At 41.0% G+C, this 16,243-nt stretch overlaps 1 protein-coding gene and 1 long non-coding RNA gene across 3 annotated transcripts in view; one reads left to right on the forward strand and one right to left on the reverse strand.

Moving 5' to 3' along the window:
* Positions 1 to 3,539: 3,539 nt before the first annotated feature.
* Positions 3,540 to 14,822, reverse strand: LOC132000118 (uncharacterized). Of its 2 annotated transcripts, XR_009399180.1 has the most exons (7): positions 14,687 to 14,822; positions 13,950 to 14,011; positions 10,454 to 10,532; positions 10,043 to 10,184; positions 8,012 to 8,112; positions 6,896 to 6,970; positions 3,540 to 4,368 (listed from the first exon to the last, which is right to left on the reverse strand). It is a non-coding gene; the product is annotated as an uncharacterized LOC132000118 (long non-coding RNA). The 2 variants fall into 2 exon arrangements; XR_009399179.1 differs by lacking the exon at positions 13,950 to 14,011.
* A 214-nt stretch (positions 14,823 to 15,036) lies between these two features.
* The window catches only part of SEL1L (SEL1L adaptor subunit of SYVN1 ubiquitin ligase), a 54,841-nt gene continuing 53,634 nt past the window's right edge, over positions 15,037 to 16,243 (forward strand). The window contains exon 1 of the mRNA XM_059373582.1: positions 15,037 to 15,235. Within this exon, the coding sequence (XP_059229565.1) occupies positions 15,166 to 15,235 (70 nt within the window). The 5' untranslated portion in view covers positions 15,037 to 15,165. The remainder of the gene's footprint in view (positions 15,236 to 16,243) is intronic.

A 16,243-nucleotide genomic window follows, 5' to 3' on the forward strand; every position in this document is an offset into this window, starting at 1 on the left:
GTGTCCAGCAGCGTATAATCACCTCTCTGCCTCTCCTCCCTTCCTACCCTGGCCCTTCGCTCCCACCTCCCCTGTCTCCTGGGAGCTCCGGATTCTGCCCTCTCCTTCAGAGCAGCTTCCTCCTTCTCTGAAATCCTGACACCATCCAATATCCTGAAACTCAGGATCTCATCTTAAGCCCCGAGGAATTATCAGAGTATTTTTCCTTTTTTTTTTTTTTTTTTTTCCAGAATATCTTTCTTAAATCATGGGACATCAGCCCCCACCAAAGGGAAATTTGAGTGCTGAGACATAAGGCAAAAAAATTTTCTCCACCTTAAAACATATAGGAGTATACTCATATATTCAGACCCAGACCAAAAAATCTAGAAGTATTAACATAAAATGTTACTAAGGTTTAATTCTGAATATTATAATTTGAGTTGATTTGCTTTCCCTTTTTGCTTATCTACATTTTCCATTCCCTGCCCCCCCACACTGAAAAGACATGGTTAGTAAAGGGAAAAAGTATGTCCGTAGGGGTGATATATAACCACATGTAGATTCTTACAAAATAAAACTAAATGAATAAAGTATCAAATTTAGTTATATACACTGTATGACTCTATTTTTAAAGTATGGAAAAAAAAAAAACCCAAGGGAAGTATGGAACAGCAACAAGAACAAATGCCTAGAAAGAAATATGTCGTGGTGTTTTATTCAGAAAGCCAAACTAGAAATGACTTTGTTTTTCCTGTTTCTGCTTTCCTTAATTTTTAAAAAATTAACACAATGCACATACCCAGTATAACCATCTGACCTACAGTGTGGGTGAGAACTTCAAATATGATCTCTGTCCCTTCCATGATTAGGTTACATTATAGGACAAAAGTAAAGCGATTCTTTCAAATATAAGGTCCCTAATCAGTCTCCTCTGAGTTAATGAAAACGGAGATTATCCCGGAAGGACCTGACCTCATCAGGTAAGCCTTTTAAAAGGTTTACCGTCCAGAGATTTGAAACAACATCCTCCCTCTCTCTTGTGGGCCGTGAAGAAGCAATGAGTTTGCTGCCATGAGTTTTACAGCTTCAAGGAAACGTATTCTGCCAATATTCACATGAGCTTGGAGGAGGACCCCCAGCTCTCAAACACCTTAGCTGCAGCCTTGGGAGACCCTAAGCGAGGACTCGTTTCCACCGCGCTGAGACGCCTGACACATGGAAGCTATGGGATAATAAATGTGTATCTTAAGCTGCTACATTTGTCATAGTTTGTTAAACAGCAACAGAAAACTAATAGATCCAACTTGGTCGCCTTTGAAAAATTACATTTGAATTCACAAACTGTAGAATGGAAACCAAGAGACCTGGGTCTATATCACCATTACCTACCTATATGATCTTAAACAAGTCCCTTCTCAAGGCATGAACTCTTCAAACACGTAATATGACAAATAAAAGCTTGAAAATCCTATGATTCTAAATCTTGCCACAATCAACTCTCAGTTACTGTGCTTTCTCCCCTGTCTTGCTTATAATGGAGTCTTATAGTTGCTATAGATAGGTAGCCCACCAGTTAGACTGTCAGAATCTTTTCATAATAAAGAGATTCTCTTTATAGCAGAACTCATTCTTCAAAACATGGCACTTGCCTCACTGCAACCCAATTGTAATTTTAGAATAAAAATATATAGCAAAAACGCTAAGATCAAACATATATAAACTAAAATGGCACAAAGGAATATTTTATGAAAAGGGAGAAAATCCAACAAAAGAAGGATTAAACTAAAACTGTGCTTCTTAGAATTCAGGATTGGGTTTTGAAAAGGAAGATTATCGGACCATAAAAGCAAGCAGTCCAACTAGAGGGAATGAACCAGTGGGATTAAAGCAAATAATATGAGCATGTGAAACGGAATAAATATTTCTACAGACTGAATTGTGCCCCCCCCCCCCAAATTCCCATGTGGAAGCCCCATCTCCCATGGGATGGTATTTGGAGATGGTACTCTCCTCCCGAATGGGGTCATGAGGATGGAGCCCTTTGGTGGGGTTACCAGAACTCAACAGCATGCCCACTCTCTCTCTCACTGCCATGGACACAGGACCCAGCAAAAGGTAGCTGTCTGCAAGAAAGCTGTCACTGTAGTTTGACCACACTGGCACCCAGATCTCAGGCTTCTAGCTTTCAGAACTGAAAGAAATAAACTCCTGTTGTCCGAGTCACCCCGTCTGTGATGTTTGGTTAAGGCAGCCTGAGTTGACTCATATGTATGTTTTAGGGGGAAAGGAAAAAATAGGATTGGAGATGGAGAGGAGAGGAGGGGGAAAGATGCTTGGTGGCCACGCAAGGGAGCTTGATTTCACCGCCCAAGGTTATAGCAAATCCTTGTGACTTCTTGAGCCAGAGAGATTGAGGGAAATGAGTCTGATGATAATCTCATCAACAAGTTTATAGGACATGGAGTTATGAGGGCTATGACCAGGACAGTGACCACAGAAATAGAATGGTAGCAAAACTTCTAGGAAACATTAAGTGACATGAATTGCCAGGACTTCAAAATAAATTCAATTGTTATTAAATAATGAACTCAGTCCTTAAGCCTGACAAATGAGAAATTCTGTTAAGAGGGAAATGGTGAGGATCCCTGGCCAATGAATGAGGAGGAACTGACAAAGGAAATCTGGCCTTCTTTAATGGGGGCACCTGTCTCTCATGCTGGCCAGATAATCTCCCAAAGTTCTATGGAGAATCAATAAAAAATGGGAAAAGTTGTTTGACCTTTAGAAGGACCGCTCAAGAACAAAATACCCAGGTTGACCTTCTTAGTTGCCAGTTAATCAGTGTTTAAAAAAAACTGCTAAAAATGCTCACTGTTTCCAGTCTTCAGCTTCTTTTTCCCTTCTCTTTCTTTGTCATAAATCCTGTTTTGCCTTTATTTCCTGACTCAGCGTAAGAATCCCTCCCTCGGGTGTATGCATGCACTTTCCCCTGCATGCACATTGTGTGAAATAATAGAAATGTCTCTGAGTTATTCTGTGATGCAAGGATGGACTTCCTCCTACATTTCTGTGCTTGGCCCTGCAGTCAGGTGCCAGGCTGAAATACTGGACCCACATTCTGAGCTGCAGACCGGGGTAACTTTCTGAACATGTCTATGCCTTGGATTCTTCGCCCACAAAAATAGGAATAACTAAAACCTCTCCTTTGTGTTATTACTGATCGAGGCTTACACGACAAGGACATATATGAAGTGCTGACACAGTGCTAGGTACCTTGTGAGCGCACACAGAGCTGAGTTCTTACCATTAGAACTCAGTAAATCAAAGAAAGTTCCAGAACACCAGGCAGAGTGCAATAAATAGAAAGAACTAGGCTGCCAACTCTTTGAAAAGAACGGGAACACATTTTTGCAACTTCTGAGTCTTAGACTATTTCAAAATAAAGTTATTTTTAAAATAATGAACAAGGACAATCTGATAAGCTCTGCAGATGACCTTCACCCCTCTCCTGGAGTTATCTTTCCCACGAGGGGCAGTATTCAAGCTGCCCTACCAACTCGGTCATATACGCACTGATGCTGGATAAAAGTCCAGCATCATAATGAGGTTTTACCGTGCAGTCTTTGGTTGGTAGACTGCTTTCTTACTTTATTGCTTTTAATCTTCATGACAGTTCTGAGAGGTGAGCCAGGTTTAACGATCCTGATTTTGTAGATTAAGAAACTGAGCCTCAGGGATGTTACAAACTTGCCAACGTTTCTATGGCTGCTGAACCGCTAAATAGGCAGAGGGCACAATCCACAGTAGGGCCCAGGTCTGTTGCACCACACGGCCTTTTTTTTTTTTTTTTAACATTTTTTAATTGTTCGCTTATTTATTTTTGTAGCCCGTGGGACTGCTCACTTAAGTGCATTTTTAAATACTTTTTTTCAAAAATGAAGTCCAGGCATATTGCAGTTTTGGTTCCAAAACACTGCAATGAAGGGAATATCACAATAAAGCAAACACTGCAATAAAGGGAGTCAAATGAATTTTTTTGATCTCGCAGTGCCTATAAATTCTGTTTACACTGTACTGTAATCTACTAAGGGTGCAATGGCCTATGTTGTGGAAAAAAATGTACAAACCTTAATTTTAAAATCTTTTCTTGTTAAAGATGCCGGCCAGCCCTGAGGTTTGGTGAGCCGTGGTCACTGATGAGAGACCACTGTAACAAATACAAGAGGCACACTGTGATTGCACAATGAAAAAGTTTGAAATATTGTGAGAATTACTAAAATGGGACACGGAGACCCAAAGTGAGCAAATGCTGTTGGGAAAACGGTGCCAATAAACTTGATCCATGCTGGACTGCCAGAAGCCTTCACCTTGCAAAAAACACAGTACCTGTGAAATGCAATAAAATGAAGTATATTATGCTGATATATCTTAGTTTCCTATCGCTGCTTATTACAAACTTAGTGGCTTAAAACCACACAAATGTATCATCTTATAGTTTGAATGTCAGAAGTCCAAAAATGGACCTTACAGGACTAAAATCAAGAAGTTGGCAGGGCTGTGTTCCTCCTGGAGGCTCCAGGGGAAAATCCATTCTTTGCGGTTCCTAGCTTCTAGAGGCTGTCTTCATTGGCTCATGGTCCCCTTTTAGTAACAGCATCACTCCAAGCCCTGCCTCCATCATCAAATCTTCTCTTTCTCACTTTGACCTTCGGGCCTTCCTCTTGCAAGAATGCATATGATTACATCTAGGACTCCTTTGGATAATGCCAGAGAATAATGAGATGAGAATCTTCCCACCTCAAGACCGATGTGGGGGTGGGGGGACATTTTTCTGCCTGCCACAAGATAGCATTTACAGACACAAAAATGCATGGATCTTGAGGGCATGTTTCTATGAGTTTGGACAGAAATGCATCTGTCACCCATGTGATGCACATGCTAATTGGACTATAGAAGAATTCCGTTACCCAAAAGTTCCCTCCTGCCTCTTTCCAGTCAATTTTCCCCTTCCCACTCTCACCCCCAAGCAACTGCTTGTCTGAATGCTATCACGACAGGTTAGTTGCAACTGTCCTTGAGCTCCATGGAATGGAATCATAAGAGATGTGCTCTTTGGGGTCTGGTTTCTTTCACTCAGCATAATGTTTTGGAGAATCATGCATGATATGCACATATCAGTAACTCTTTTCTTTTTGTGGCCAAGTGGTGCTCCATTGTTTGTTTATCCATTCACCGCAAAGTAAACACTTCAAGTTTTTCTAAGATCTTCCCTATTTTGAATTTAGCTACTGTGAACGTTATAACTGAAGACATTGTGTGTACACGATTTCATGCCCTCTCCTGAGCAAGTACTTAAGAATGAGAACATTAGGTTAGAGGGTAGGTAAGAGTTTACATGTATAAGAACTATGGCTAAGAATTCTATTCAGCAATTATACCTTTTTATACCCTACCAACTGCTCTTCATCCTCACCAACATCTGTCAAAGTTTAGCCATTATGGCGGGAGTAAGGGACATTTTGTGGTGATTTTAATTTACAGTTTCTTGGTGACTAAAGATGTTAAACACCTTTTCATGTGCTTATTTTCTACTTACCTATATTCCTTGCAAAGGGTAGGTTCAAATCTTTTCCATTTTTTTGGTATTTTTATTATTGTGTTTCATCGTATTTGTATATTTATTATAGTTTTTTATATTTCTATTTACTACATTAATATATATTAAATCATATTTGTTATTCATGTTACTTAATTCATCTTTATTTTATGTCTATACTGATAGCCTGCATAGTTTTAAATAACACATTATGTGTTTATTATTGAGTTCTTCATAAGTTTTGGACACAAGTTCCCTTTAAAATATATGGATTGCAAATATTTTCTCTGTGGCTCATTCATTCCTTTTCTCAGCGATTTTGATATACAGAAAGAGATAATTAGATTTTGAAATGGATATAGATATGTATAGTTAAGTATATGTGTATTATGAATGTGTATGCATTTATATACATATACAAACATATGCCCACATATACATACACACACACACACATTTCCTAGCTCCGTCTCCTAAGAGATTTCAGAAACATTAATACCTCAGTAGTAATGAGTACTCCTGGAAAACAAACACCATTCTCCACTGAAAGAAAGCAGACCTACTTGGAGAAATGGCTGATTCAGGATCAGATCAGGGAAAGTAGAAAAAATATACGTAGTACAAAAGTGTTAAGGATGTGCTCAAGAAGATATAGGAGTCAGTTTGAAGAGGCACCCCCTGGCTACATCTGAGATAATCTGAGCATCAAAATAATAATGATAGTAATGGATTTTTATAAGCTATCCAGTAAAGAACACCTGAGTCTATAACAATGTAAATTAATCAATTAAATGCGTAAATAAATAAGAAAAAGCTCTGCCTGCATTAGAAAGCTAATTAATAAACGTAGAAGGAATGATAAGAATTAGAAAATCACCAATTGGCAGCTGTCATAGTAATTACTGATTCAGGCAAGAATCATGAATATACATGGTAAAACTAGTGGGTGAATGTTTAAGGAATAATGAGATATTTACATAACCTCACAGTACCTTTTTCATATAATTATTATATTAACATATATTAATTAACATAATTAACATTTTAATTACAAAAGTCAATGCAGTGGAAACTCCTCGTTAGCCAACTGACCAACATTATCATCGCCAGGATTTGGAATAACCAATAGCATTTGGCTCCTGACATGATCCCCTTAGAAGAATTCAGCATCGTTTCTGTGATGGTCTCACCATAGGTGCAAACCCCAAAACTAATCATGACACAAACCGACATTAGGGTACATTCTATGAAATAACTTGTTGATACACTTAAAAATTATTGGTGTCAAGAAGTTGGGAAACGCAAACACACACACACCTTCAGGAACTATTCCAAATCAAAGGACACTAATGAGATGAGACAGACTGTAGGGACCCGATGGTCTTGGATTTTCTGCTGGGAAAAAGGACATCATTGTAGCAAATTGGCACGATATGAATAAAGTCTATAGATGACAGTCTATAGATGAATCAGAGTTAACTTTCTAACTTTGATAACAGTTCTGTGCCTATGTTAGAGAATTCCTTGTTTTCAGGAAATACTAACACATGTAGGGATAAAGAAGCGTTGTGCCTACAAATTTTCTCAGTTGTTTTAATTCACGTGTGCCAGTATATACGCAAACTTTTCATGCATATATGAAATATGTACTTATTAATGTATATTTTAATAGATATGTAACACATATATTTCTTTTTTGTCAATGCAGCCCTTCAAGTTGGATTTATGTGAAATCAACATGGCATAGATGGGAGCCTATTCAAGAATAGGAAATGATCAACACCCCCATTTTGCATCAAAATGTTTGCATCAAACTTACTTCCAAGTGACTTGTATTCACGGTAATATTGTTTGAATATTTTGAGGATCCTTCTCTTAGGATCTTACCGACTCAACTTTGCACTTAACCATCTGAATTTCTAACCAGTGGTGTGAAATTCCACTGAATCAAACTTTTGAGTAAAATTGTTTTAACTGGTTACTTTATCATTATATCCAAACGATTAATAAAGAGGTTTATGCAATTATTTGCTCATTCTCATGCAGGTGAAGGGAAGGCTCTGGGCAATTATCTAAGCCACACTTCAAGATAGTCAGTCTCAGGGGCGCCTGGGTGGCTCAGTGGGTTAAAGCCTCTGCCTTCGGCTCAGGTCATGATCCCAGGGTCCTGGGATCGAGCCCCGCATCGGGCTCTCTGCTCAGCAGGGAGCCTGCTTCCTCCTCTCTCTCTACCTGCTTCTCTGCCTACTTGTGATCTCTATCTGTCAAATAAATAAATAAAATGTTTAAAAAAAAAAAAAAGATAGTCTCAGAGTCATAAGAAGTAGCATTCTGACTACCCCTAAATATTGACCTAAAATTCCCTAAACCATCTGCCCCCAGATACTTCTCCGACATGCCCTGTGCCCTCTCTCCCGTCATCCCCTCTCTCACCTGCTTCAGCATCCACAGGGCTCCTTGCCGTTCCTGGAGCATAACAGACCTGCTCTTGCCTTGGAACCTTCACTGGGGCTGCTCGTTATTCCTGGAAGGCTCTTCACACCCACATTTTTTTATTTTTTAATTGAAGTGTAATTAACGTACAGTGTTATACTTCTTTCAGATCTTATGCAAATCAAAACCCCAAAGAGATATCACCCTACACCTGTCACAAAGACTAGATCCACTCCCACATCTTCACAGCTCATTCCTCATCACTGTAAGTCTCTGCTCAAATATGAGCTCTCCCTGCTTCAGATTGAAATGATGGTCCCCACTCACCCCCCATTACCCTATTCCCCTTCCTTGATAGTTTTTTCTCTCGAGTACTTGTCACTTTCCAATAAAGTATCATTTACTTATTTATTTTATTCTCTTTCTCCCCTGGCTAGAATGAATGTGATTTTTGTCTGTTTTATTGATTGCTAAATCCCCAGCACCAAGAACCTAGTGTGCCTCCCAGTTGTTTGCGGAGACAGAAAACAAAGAGTAGCCCCTGACAGTTGGGAGCTGGTCTGGCACTCATAACTAGGCCATGTGATTCCCCTCTTGGACTTAAATAATCTCAGAATACCAACCACATACAGGTTACTCTGAGACAAAGCAAACCATTTCACAATTTTATTTAAGCACAAATAGAAACAAGTTCCCTGTGCCATTCACGAAATACCAAACACTTCCTCTCTTGGCTAAAATAAGTAGCTACTAGGGCGCTTGGGTGGCTCAGTGGGTTAAAGCCTCTGCCTTCAGCTTGGGTCATGATTCCAGGGTCCTGGGATCGAGCCCCACATCGGGCTCTCTGCTCATCAGGGAGCCTGCTTCCTCTTCTTTCTCTGTCTGCCTCTCTGCCTACTTGTGATCTCTGTCAAATAAATAAATAAAATCTTTTTTAAAAATTAAAAAAAAAATAAGTAGCTACTGTTTCTTCACCAATGATGGCTTTATCTTCATTGTAGTCTCCTTTCCTTTGAGGTGAGGTTTACTGATGGATTTCTATGAAAATCACAGAAATCAGGGGTACTTCTAAGAGCATCCAATCTAAAGCAAACCCAGCTTCCCTGGATCCTCCCACCAATTACCAACCAAAAGTCCAAATTCTACACTCGGTTCTTTCTAAAGCTCCCTTCCTGACACATGAAATGTGGTGTTCTTCATCCTTGCAGAAAGTACAAAACCTAATGTGTTCAACTACAGGTGTGTCCTTGGTGGCCTTTGGCTGAAGGGCATTAACAGTGCCCAGAAAATATTTGTTGAAGGAAGGAAAAAATAATGGCTAATCTATGATTATAATGGTTTTTTTTTTAAATTTATTTATTTGACAGAGAGAGAGAGAGAGAGAAAAAACATACAAGTAGACAGAGCAGAGGCAGAGGGAGAGGGAGAAGCAGGTTCCCCACTGAGCAGGGAACCCAATGTGGGGCTTGATCCCAGACCTGGGATCTTGATCTGAGCTAAAGGCAGACACTTAACTGACTGAGCCACCCAGGCGCCCCAGACTGTACTGTTCTTAACTGTTCTTAACCCAACATTCACTGATTGAATACATTGCCATCTACTCAAGAGTTAAATATTCTGAATTTAATGGGAGCTCTAAACTGTTTATCTCCACCTTACAAGGTTCACTTAAGTTCTTACTTAAATCCAGTTTTAATTCAGTCTTTCTCCAGAAGTGGCAGTTAACAAATCTATGAAAAAATTAAACCTGTCCATTTATTCATGGTATAAATGTATCCTGGCCTTTCCTTTTACTTGGCAAGAGTCCACTCTGTTTAGAAAGGATATACACCTCCAAAGTAAATGTCATTTCTACCACTGAAACTTGGTAGAGCCTGAACACACACACCACACCTATTCCACCAGCTTCCAAGCTTAGGTATTTTGAATCCTGTGCTCTGCAGTTGGGATCTGTACTCTGACCTTTATGACAATTATAATTATGCAAAGTTGCATGTACATTCAAAGCTTATTTGATTACTAATTATATACCTGCTCTTTACAATCCTGGAATTATACTTAATACAATGAAGTATAAAGCCATGGTCCATTTCCTTGAGGAACAGAGAATATGCATGAAGAGATGCCAGGTTCTATCTCACAATATAGTGCAAGGCTTTCAATTTTCATTTATCTGTGAGATATAAACACAAAAATAAGTACTTTAATGTACCTCATCTACATCAAAGAAAGTACATTCTTCTCTAAGTTCTAAAGGGGGAAATATCCTGCTCCTTGTCTATCCTTAATCCTGCCCTGGCAGATACATTGGTACAAGTGCTGACAGCCTGTGCACATGGCCAACCAAATAGATGCCTAACAATAGCACAGGAAAGGATATACTTGACTAGAGTTAGTGACAATCACTGCATTCTCAGGAAAAGACTCTGGGGGTTGTCTTACCATCTTAAGCAAAAAGCAGACTGGATTTGTGTCCTCAACATGTTCGGGAGGTTCTCAATATGTGCTGGTTGCTCAATTCCTGTCAATGGAATAAGGTGACCTCAGTGTCATCTGCATGAAGAAGCGCTTATAATCTACTTCCATGGAGGCCTACTCTGTGTTGTAATGCAGAGCAAACAGGTTTTCTGCAACTTGGAAGTCTATGACAGTGACCCAGAACACTGATATGGACAAGTTAAACAGAATACAGACAGCTGAGCAAATATTAAAGAAGCCTATGAATTAATGAATAATATTAACATTTTGTACAAGTACAGTGAGTACAGAAGTTAAACTGGGAATGTTGGCAGGAAATCATGAGGAATGTACACCTGGACTAGATAAGGCCATGCAGAACTCACAACCTTTTCGCTATTTAATCATCATGCAACCTAGCAGGCTGAAAAAATAAATCTGGTTTTCCCACACCATATTCTAGACCAGCTTTGGAGACTTGGAATTTCCCTAAAAAGTCAAGGTCCTATGAATATTCTCATAAGATACCAATTACTCGTTTTTGGTTAAAGACAATAACTCTAGCAGCTCTAAAACCTTTTCATAATAAGGAAATAAAACTAATTGTATTAGTCTCTATACAAACTACTATTTTGATTTCTGTCTTTGCTTCGACCAAGCAATCAATAATAATATTTGTAGAACATTCTATAATTAAAGAAGTACTTTTTTTCTTCCTTATCTCTTCTGCGATATGAACCTCAGAACACACTTGGTGAAGAGAATATTATTAATATACTTATTTTACAGAGGCACAGAAGAGTGAAGTAAATTTCCTGTATACTAGGGATGCAAATGTTCCTTAATATTTCCCTATACAATATCTTAAGATTAAACTTATAACTTGGGGTACCTGAGTGACCCAGGCGGTTAAGTGTCTTTTTTTTTTAAGATTTTATTTATTTATTGGACAGAGGGGGGCAGAGAGCAAAAGCAGGGGGAGCAACAGGCAAAGGGAGAAGCAGGCTCCCCGTGGAGCAAGGAACCCAATGCAGGGCTCAACCCCGGGACCCCAGGATCATGACCTGAGCTGAAGGCAGACACCCAAGAGACTGAGCCACCCAGGTGCCTCCAAGCATCTGACTCTTGATTTTTCCTCAGGTTGTGATCTCAGGATCATGAGATCAAGCTCCACATTGGGCTTCATGCTCAGCAGAGAGTCTGCTTGTGATTCTCCCTCTCCCTCTTTCCTCTGTTTTCACTCTCTCTCTCAATAAATAAAAAAATTTTTTTTAAAAAGGACTAAACTTATAACAGATAGCAAGTGCTTTCAAAATATTATTATTAAAATACTTCATAAGTAAGGCATATCTATCAAATGCCAGAAATTATCTAGTGCTAATAGATGGCAAGTCCAATGTTATACACCTGTATATTGAATTATATAATCGTCTCTAGCCACTGAAAGTTTGCATCCCACCTAAAAGGGAAGTTTGGGGGTGCCTGGGTGGCTCAGTGGGTTAAAGCCTCTGCTTTGAGCTCAGGTCATGATCCTAGGGTCCTGGGATCGAGCCCCACATCAGGCTCTCTGCTCAGCAGGGAGCCTGCTTCCCTCCCCCCTCTGCCTGCCTCTATGCCTACTTGTGATCTCTCTCTCTCTCTCTCTCTCTCTCTATTTATAAATAAATAAATAATTTTAAAAGGCAAGTTTGCGAATGTCCTGTAAATACTTAAAGAAATAAAGAGTAATGAGAACCCGCCTAGTCAGAGAAGAGCCTGAGCCAAGATGAAACACAAGTGAAAGCGGGAATGATGCCATGGTTGTGGTTCAAAAGAAGCAAGGGCAGTAGGGAGAGGATAAAGGAGCCTATGACAAGAGTTTGTTCATGTGGAAATCAGAACTGTGTTCATGCAGCACTTAGCATGGGGCCTTAAATTTAAGAAGCACTTAGGAAAGAAAAGGATGAAAAGGGAAGCTAAGTCCCAAGCAGTGAACATTCCCTAGTCTATCAATCAGATCATAACTGCTTTTCTTGTGGAAGGCAGAAATTTCCCCAAGAAAGTATAACTGCCAGCCCAAGTTCCTGTTTTGTCAGTAGGGTTTCAAACATTTTTTGATTCTATGACAAAGGCAGTCATTGAAAATTTTTAAATAGGAATTTTAATTTAATTTGAATTGAATTTTACTTTTAAAAGCAAAATTAATCTGGCTCTATGTGGTTGCCTTGAAAGTGAAAAGAGAGTGATGTGGGTGAATATTGCTAGAACTCAGGTGCACCAGGCAGGTAAGGGAAAGTGAGACCCCCAGTAGGGAAGTTTTCAGTGAGAAAGACAAAAATGGTCACAATGACAAGGGCAGCTGGCTGGCTCAGCCAGAAGAGCATGTAACTCTTTTTTTGTTTGTTTGTTTTTCTTTTTCTTTGTTAAGATTTTACCTACTTATGTGACAGAGAGAGAGAATATAAGCAGGAGTGGCAGAGGGAGAGGGAGAAACAGACTCCCCGCTGAGTAGAGAGCCTGACTTGAGGCTCCATCCCAGGACCCCATGATCATGATCTAAGCCCAAGGCAGACACTTAACCGATGAGCCATCCAGGTGCCCCGAACATGCAGCTCTTAATCTCGGGGTTGTGAATTTGGGCCCCATGCTGGATGTAGAGATGGCTTAAAAAACAAAATCTTTAAAAAATAATAATAATAATAAAACAGTAATTACATAGCTCACATTGTTAGGATGTGATGATTGATAAGATGAAAAGGGGAGGAAAATATACCAGAATTTACTCTATGATTTAAAATCAGAGGAACTCTGAGGAAACATTGTTAGTAACAGAAACAGAGATTAGTACCAAGGAGGTAGCAAGAGAGTAACAGGACAATAATTTCCTTCATCTCCTCTGATGTGAATGTGGAACAGCAGTTAGTATTTTCTTTTTTTTTTTTTGGGGGGGGGGGTCTGGTTTAACAGTTTTTTTTATCCTTATCCTAGAAAAGAGGATTTTTATTAAAAAAAAAAAAAAAAATGGAAGGGTGCCTCGGTGGCTCAGTAGGTTAGGGCCTCTACCTTGGGCTCAGGTCATGACCCCAGAGTCCTGGAATCAAGCCCGGCATCAGCAGGGAGCCTGCTCCCCCAGCCCTCACCTGCCTCTCTGCCCACTTGTGATCTCTGTCTGTCAAATAAAAAAATAATAATAAAATAAAAGTAAAAAAATAAAAAATAGGGTGCCTGGGTGGCTCAGTGGGTTAAGCCGCTGCCTTCGTCTCAGGTCATGATCTCGGGGTCCGGGGATGGAGTTCCGCATCCAGTTCTCTCCTCAGCGGGGAGCCTGCTTCCCTCTCTCTCTCTCTCTCTCTCTGCCTACTTGTGATCTCTACCTGCCAAATAAATAAATAAATAAAATATTTAAAATTTTTAAAATAGGATAATAAATAAATAATTGGGAAAAAAAATGCCTGGAGGTATTAAGATATGTGGCTAGGGTGGACTTGTCCAGAAACCTGACCTCAAGGGAGCTGAGGACTGAGTTCCGCTCGGTTCCAGGACCAGGCTGATGGTGGGTGGATTCTAGGGAAAACAGAATGACACAATTTGATGAAGGGGCAGGAACACAAACCACTGCCCTGCTACCCAGTGGGAACATGCCTGGAGTTGGTACTAGATACACCAGACTATTTCGTCGTCTGCAATGCGATCACCCTCACCTTTGTCTCCAAATACACCACTCCAGCCTCCGGAACTCAGGAGGAAGAAAACAGTATAACTCACAAAAAAGAGAGGGATAAGGACCAGGGTTTGAAAGCCTTTTTGCAAAGGCTGTTAGCACGTTTTCCAGATGATTATTACCCGGTGGCCCCCCTAAAAATGAATACGAACATTGACATGATCTGCACTGAACGGGGTTTCTTTCCATTTGTTTTGTCAGGGAAAGGAAGAGGGGTAGTGAGTGCCATCTATATATGGCACTGTTTTATCTAAGTTCAACAAAATATTTCGAACTCGGTCTAGCTGTTGTACTTTTCCTAAGTTAACTCTCAGAAGTGTCCAATTCAAATTTTCTAAATAAAACAAAGAGGAAGAACAGCATAACACATTACAAACGCTTAACCTTATAACGTGGGTTTCTTGTTACATATGCTGGCTCAAACAAACAAACAAACAAAACACCCTGTGGGCTCGTGGCCTTGAGCAAACGTCTAGCACAGATGTTACTCAGTAAGTTCTCTTAGTTTCAACACCCACCTGCACTTTTAAATCTTGCTCCATAATGGGATACGTTTTTCCGAGCGCACACTTCGAAAAAAGCCCATGAAATGTATTGTGGGAATTGTAGTCCTGGGTGACTTTCTTTTCTTCCCGGCCCTGGACTCACGCCCTGATTCCGGGATGGTTGAACTCAGGATCTACCAATTAGCTGGGGCCATGTCGTGAGGCTGTGGTCCAATCAGGAAAGCCGGTGTGGGAATCTCGCAAAATTATTGGTCAATGTATGACCCCGGGGGCGGGGCAATAGGGTGGGCGGGAAGACTGCGGCGATTGGGCACAGAGCCCGAGGCGGCGGGCGGGGATTGGCTCCGCTCTAGGGCAGGGAGGCCTGGGAAGGGGCGGAGGAAGGAGACCAGAGCAGGAAGAGCAGCGGCGAGGCGGCGGCGGTAGCTGAGTCGGTGGTGGCAGAGGCGAAAGCGACAGCTCCAGGGGGTGGCAGCGGCCGCGGGAGCAGGATGCGGGTCCGAGTTGGGCTGACGCTGCTGCTCTGTGCGGTGCTGCTGGGCTCGGCCTCGGCGTCCTCGGGTCAGTATCCGCCCCCTCGGACTGGAGGCCGGGAGCCACCGCCCCCCCGGCCTCCATCCCGGGGCAGGGCCGTGGGGGCTCAAGCTGGAGACTCCACTCTCTCTGGTCACACTTCGCACGAGCCTCTTGCTGTCCTTCCTCGGGCTTTGGCTGGCCTGGGAGAGAGGGGGTGTTTAGGGAGCTAGAGAGGGGAGGAAGGGAAGGGGCGGTCCCCCTGCCCACACCTCTCCTCCCTTGACAAACTTTACGCGACTCCTCGCGAGTGAGGAATTGACTCTTGGGGAATAAATCCCGAGCGCTGGCTTAGCGCCACAGTGACACCTGAGCCTTCCTGGAACTTCCTCAACTCTCGGACAGATTATGTGCTTGGGATTTGTAAGTTAAGTAGTTGACCCACCTGGGGTTATCACTGAGCAGAGCCGGGTCCATCAAAACCAGGATGTTGACAGTGGTTTTGGTGGATTGCTGAGCACCTGAGGTGCCCCTTATCTCCTGGTCTGTTTTAAAATGAAGACTTTTGATGGAACTGTGTCCACGCTCAATCCCTTTTTAGGAGATATTCCCGAGAAAGTGGTGTTGATCTCTGTCACCGTGTTTCTGAGTTGCCCCATGTTTGTTGACAGTAACTTTGTGATTTTTTTTTTTTTAAGGAAATCTTGGTCCCTGTAAATTTAAAATGTATATAGCACCTGATTTTCATGTTTTGTGTAGATATAAAAATTCATGCGCTTTTGAGTTGATTTTCCAGTTAGCGGCTTAATACTAGGGTTCTGAGATGTATTTTTCTTTCTTAATAGTTCGGTCTGCCTACATCTGAAAACTTCTGTTTTGGGAGTGTTGATAAAGAAGCACTTAGTGTTTCTAAATGTTGGTAAAGCAACAAATTAGTACAATAAAGCTTTTGGATTTTAATCAGTTTAGTTAACAAAACAGCTGTTCTGTGGCTTTAAATTTTTTTGGAACAAGGCAGGGTATAAATGTCAACTTTTTTTTTTTCCCAACAGAAAA

Source organism: Mustela nigripes, chromosome 13, assembly GCF_022355385.1.
Source record: "Mustela nigripes isolate SB6536 chromosome 13, MUSNIG.SB6536, whole genome shotgun sequence".
Lineage (NCBI taxonomy): Eukaryota > Metazoa > Chordata > Mammalia > Carnivora > Mustelidae > Mustela > Mustela nigripes.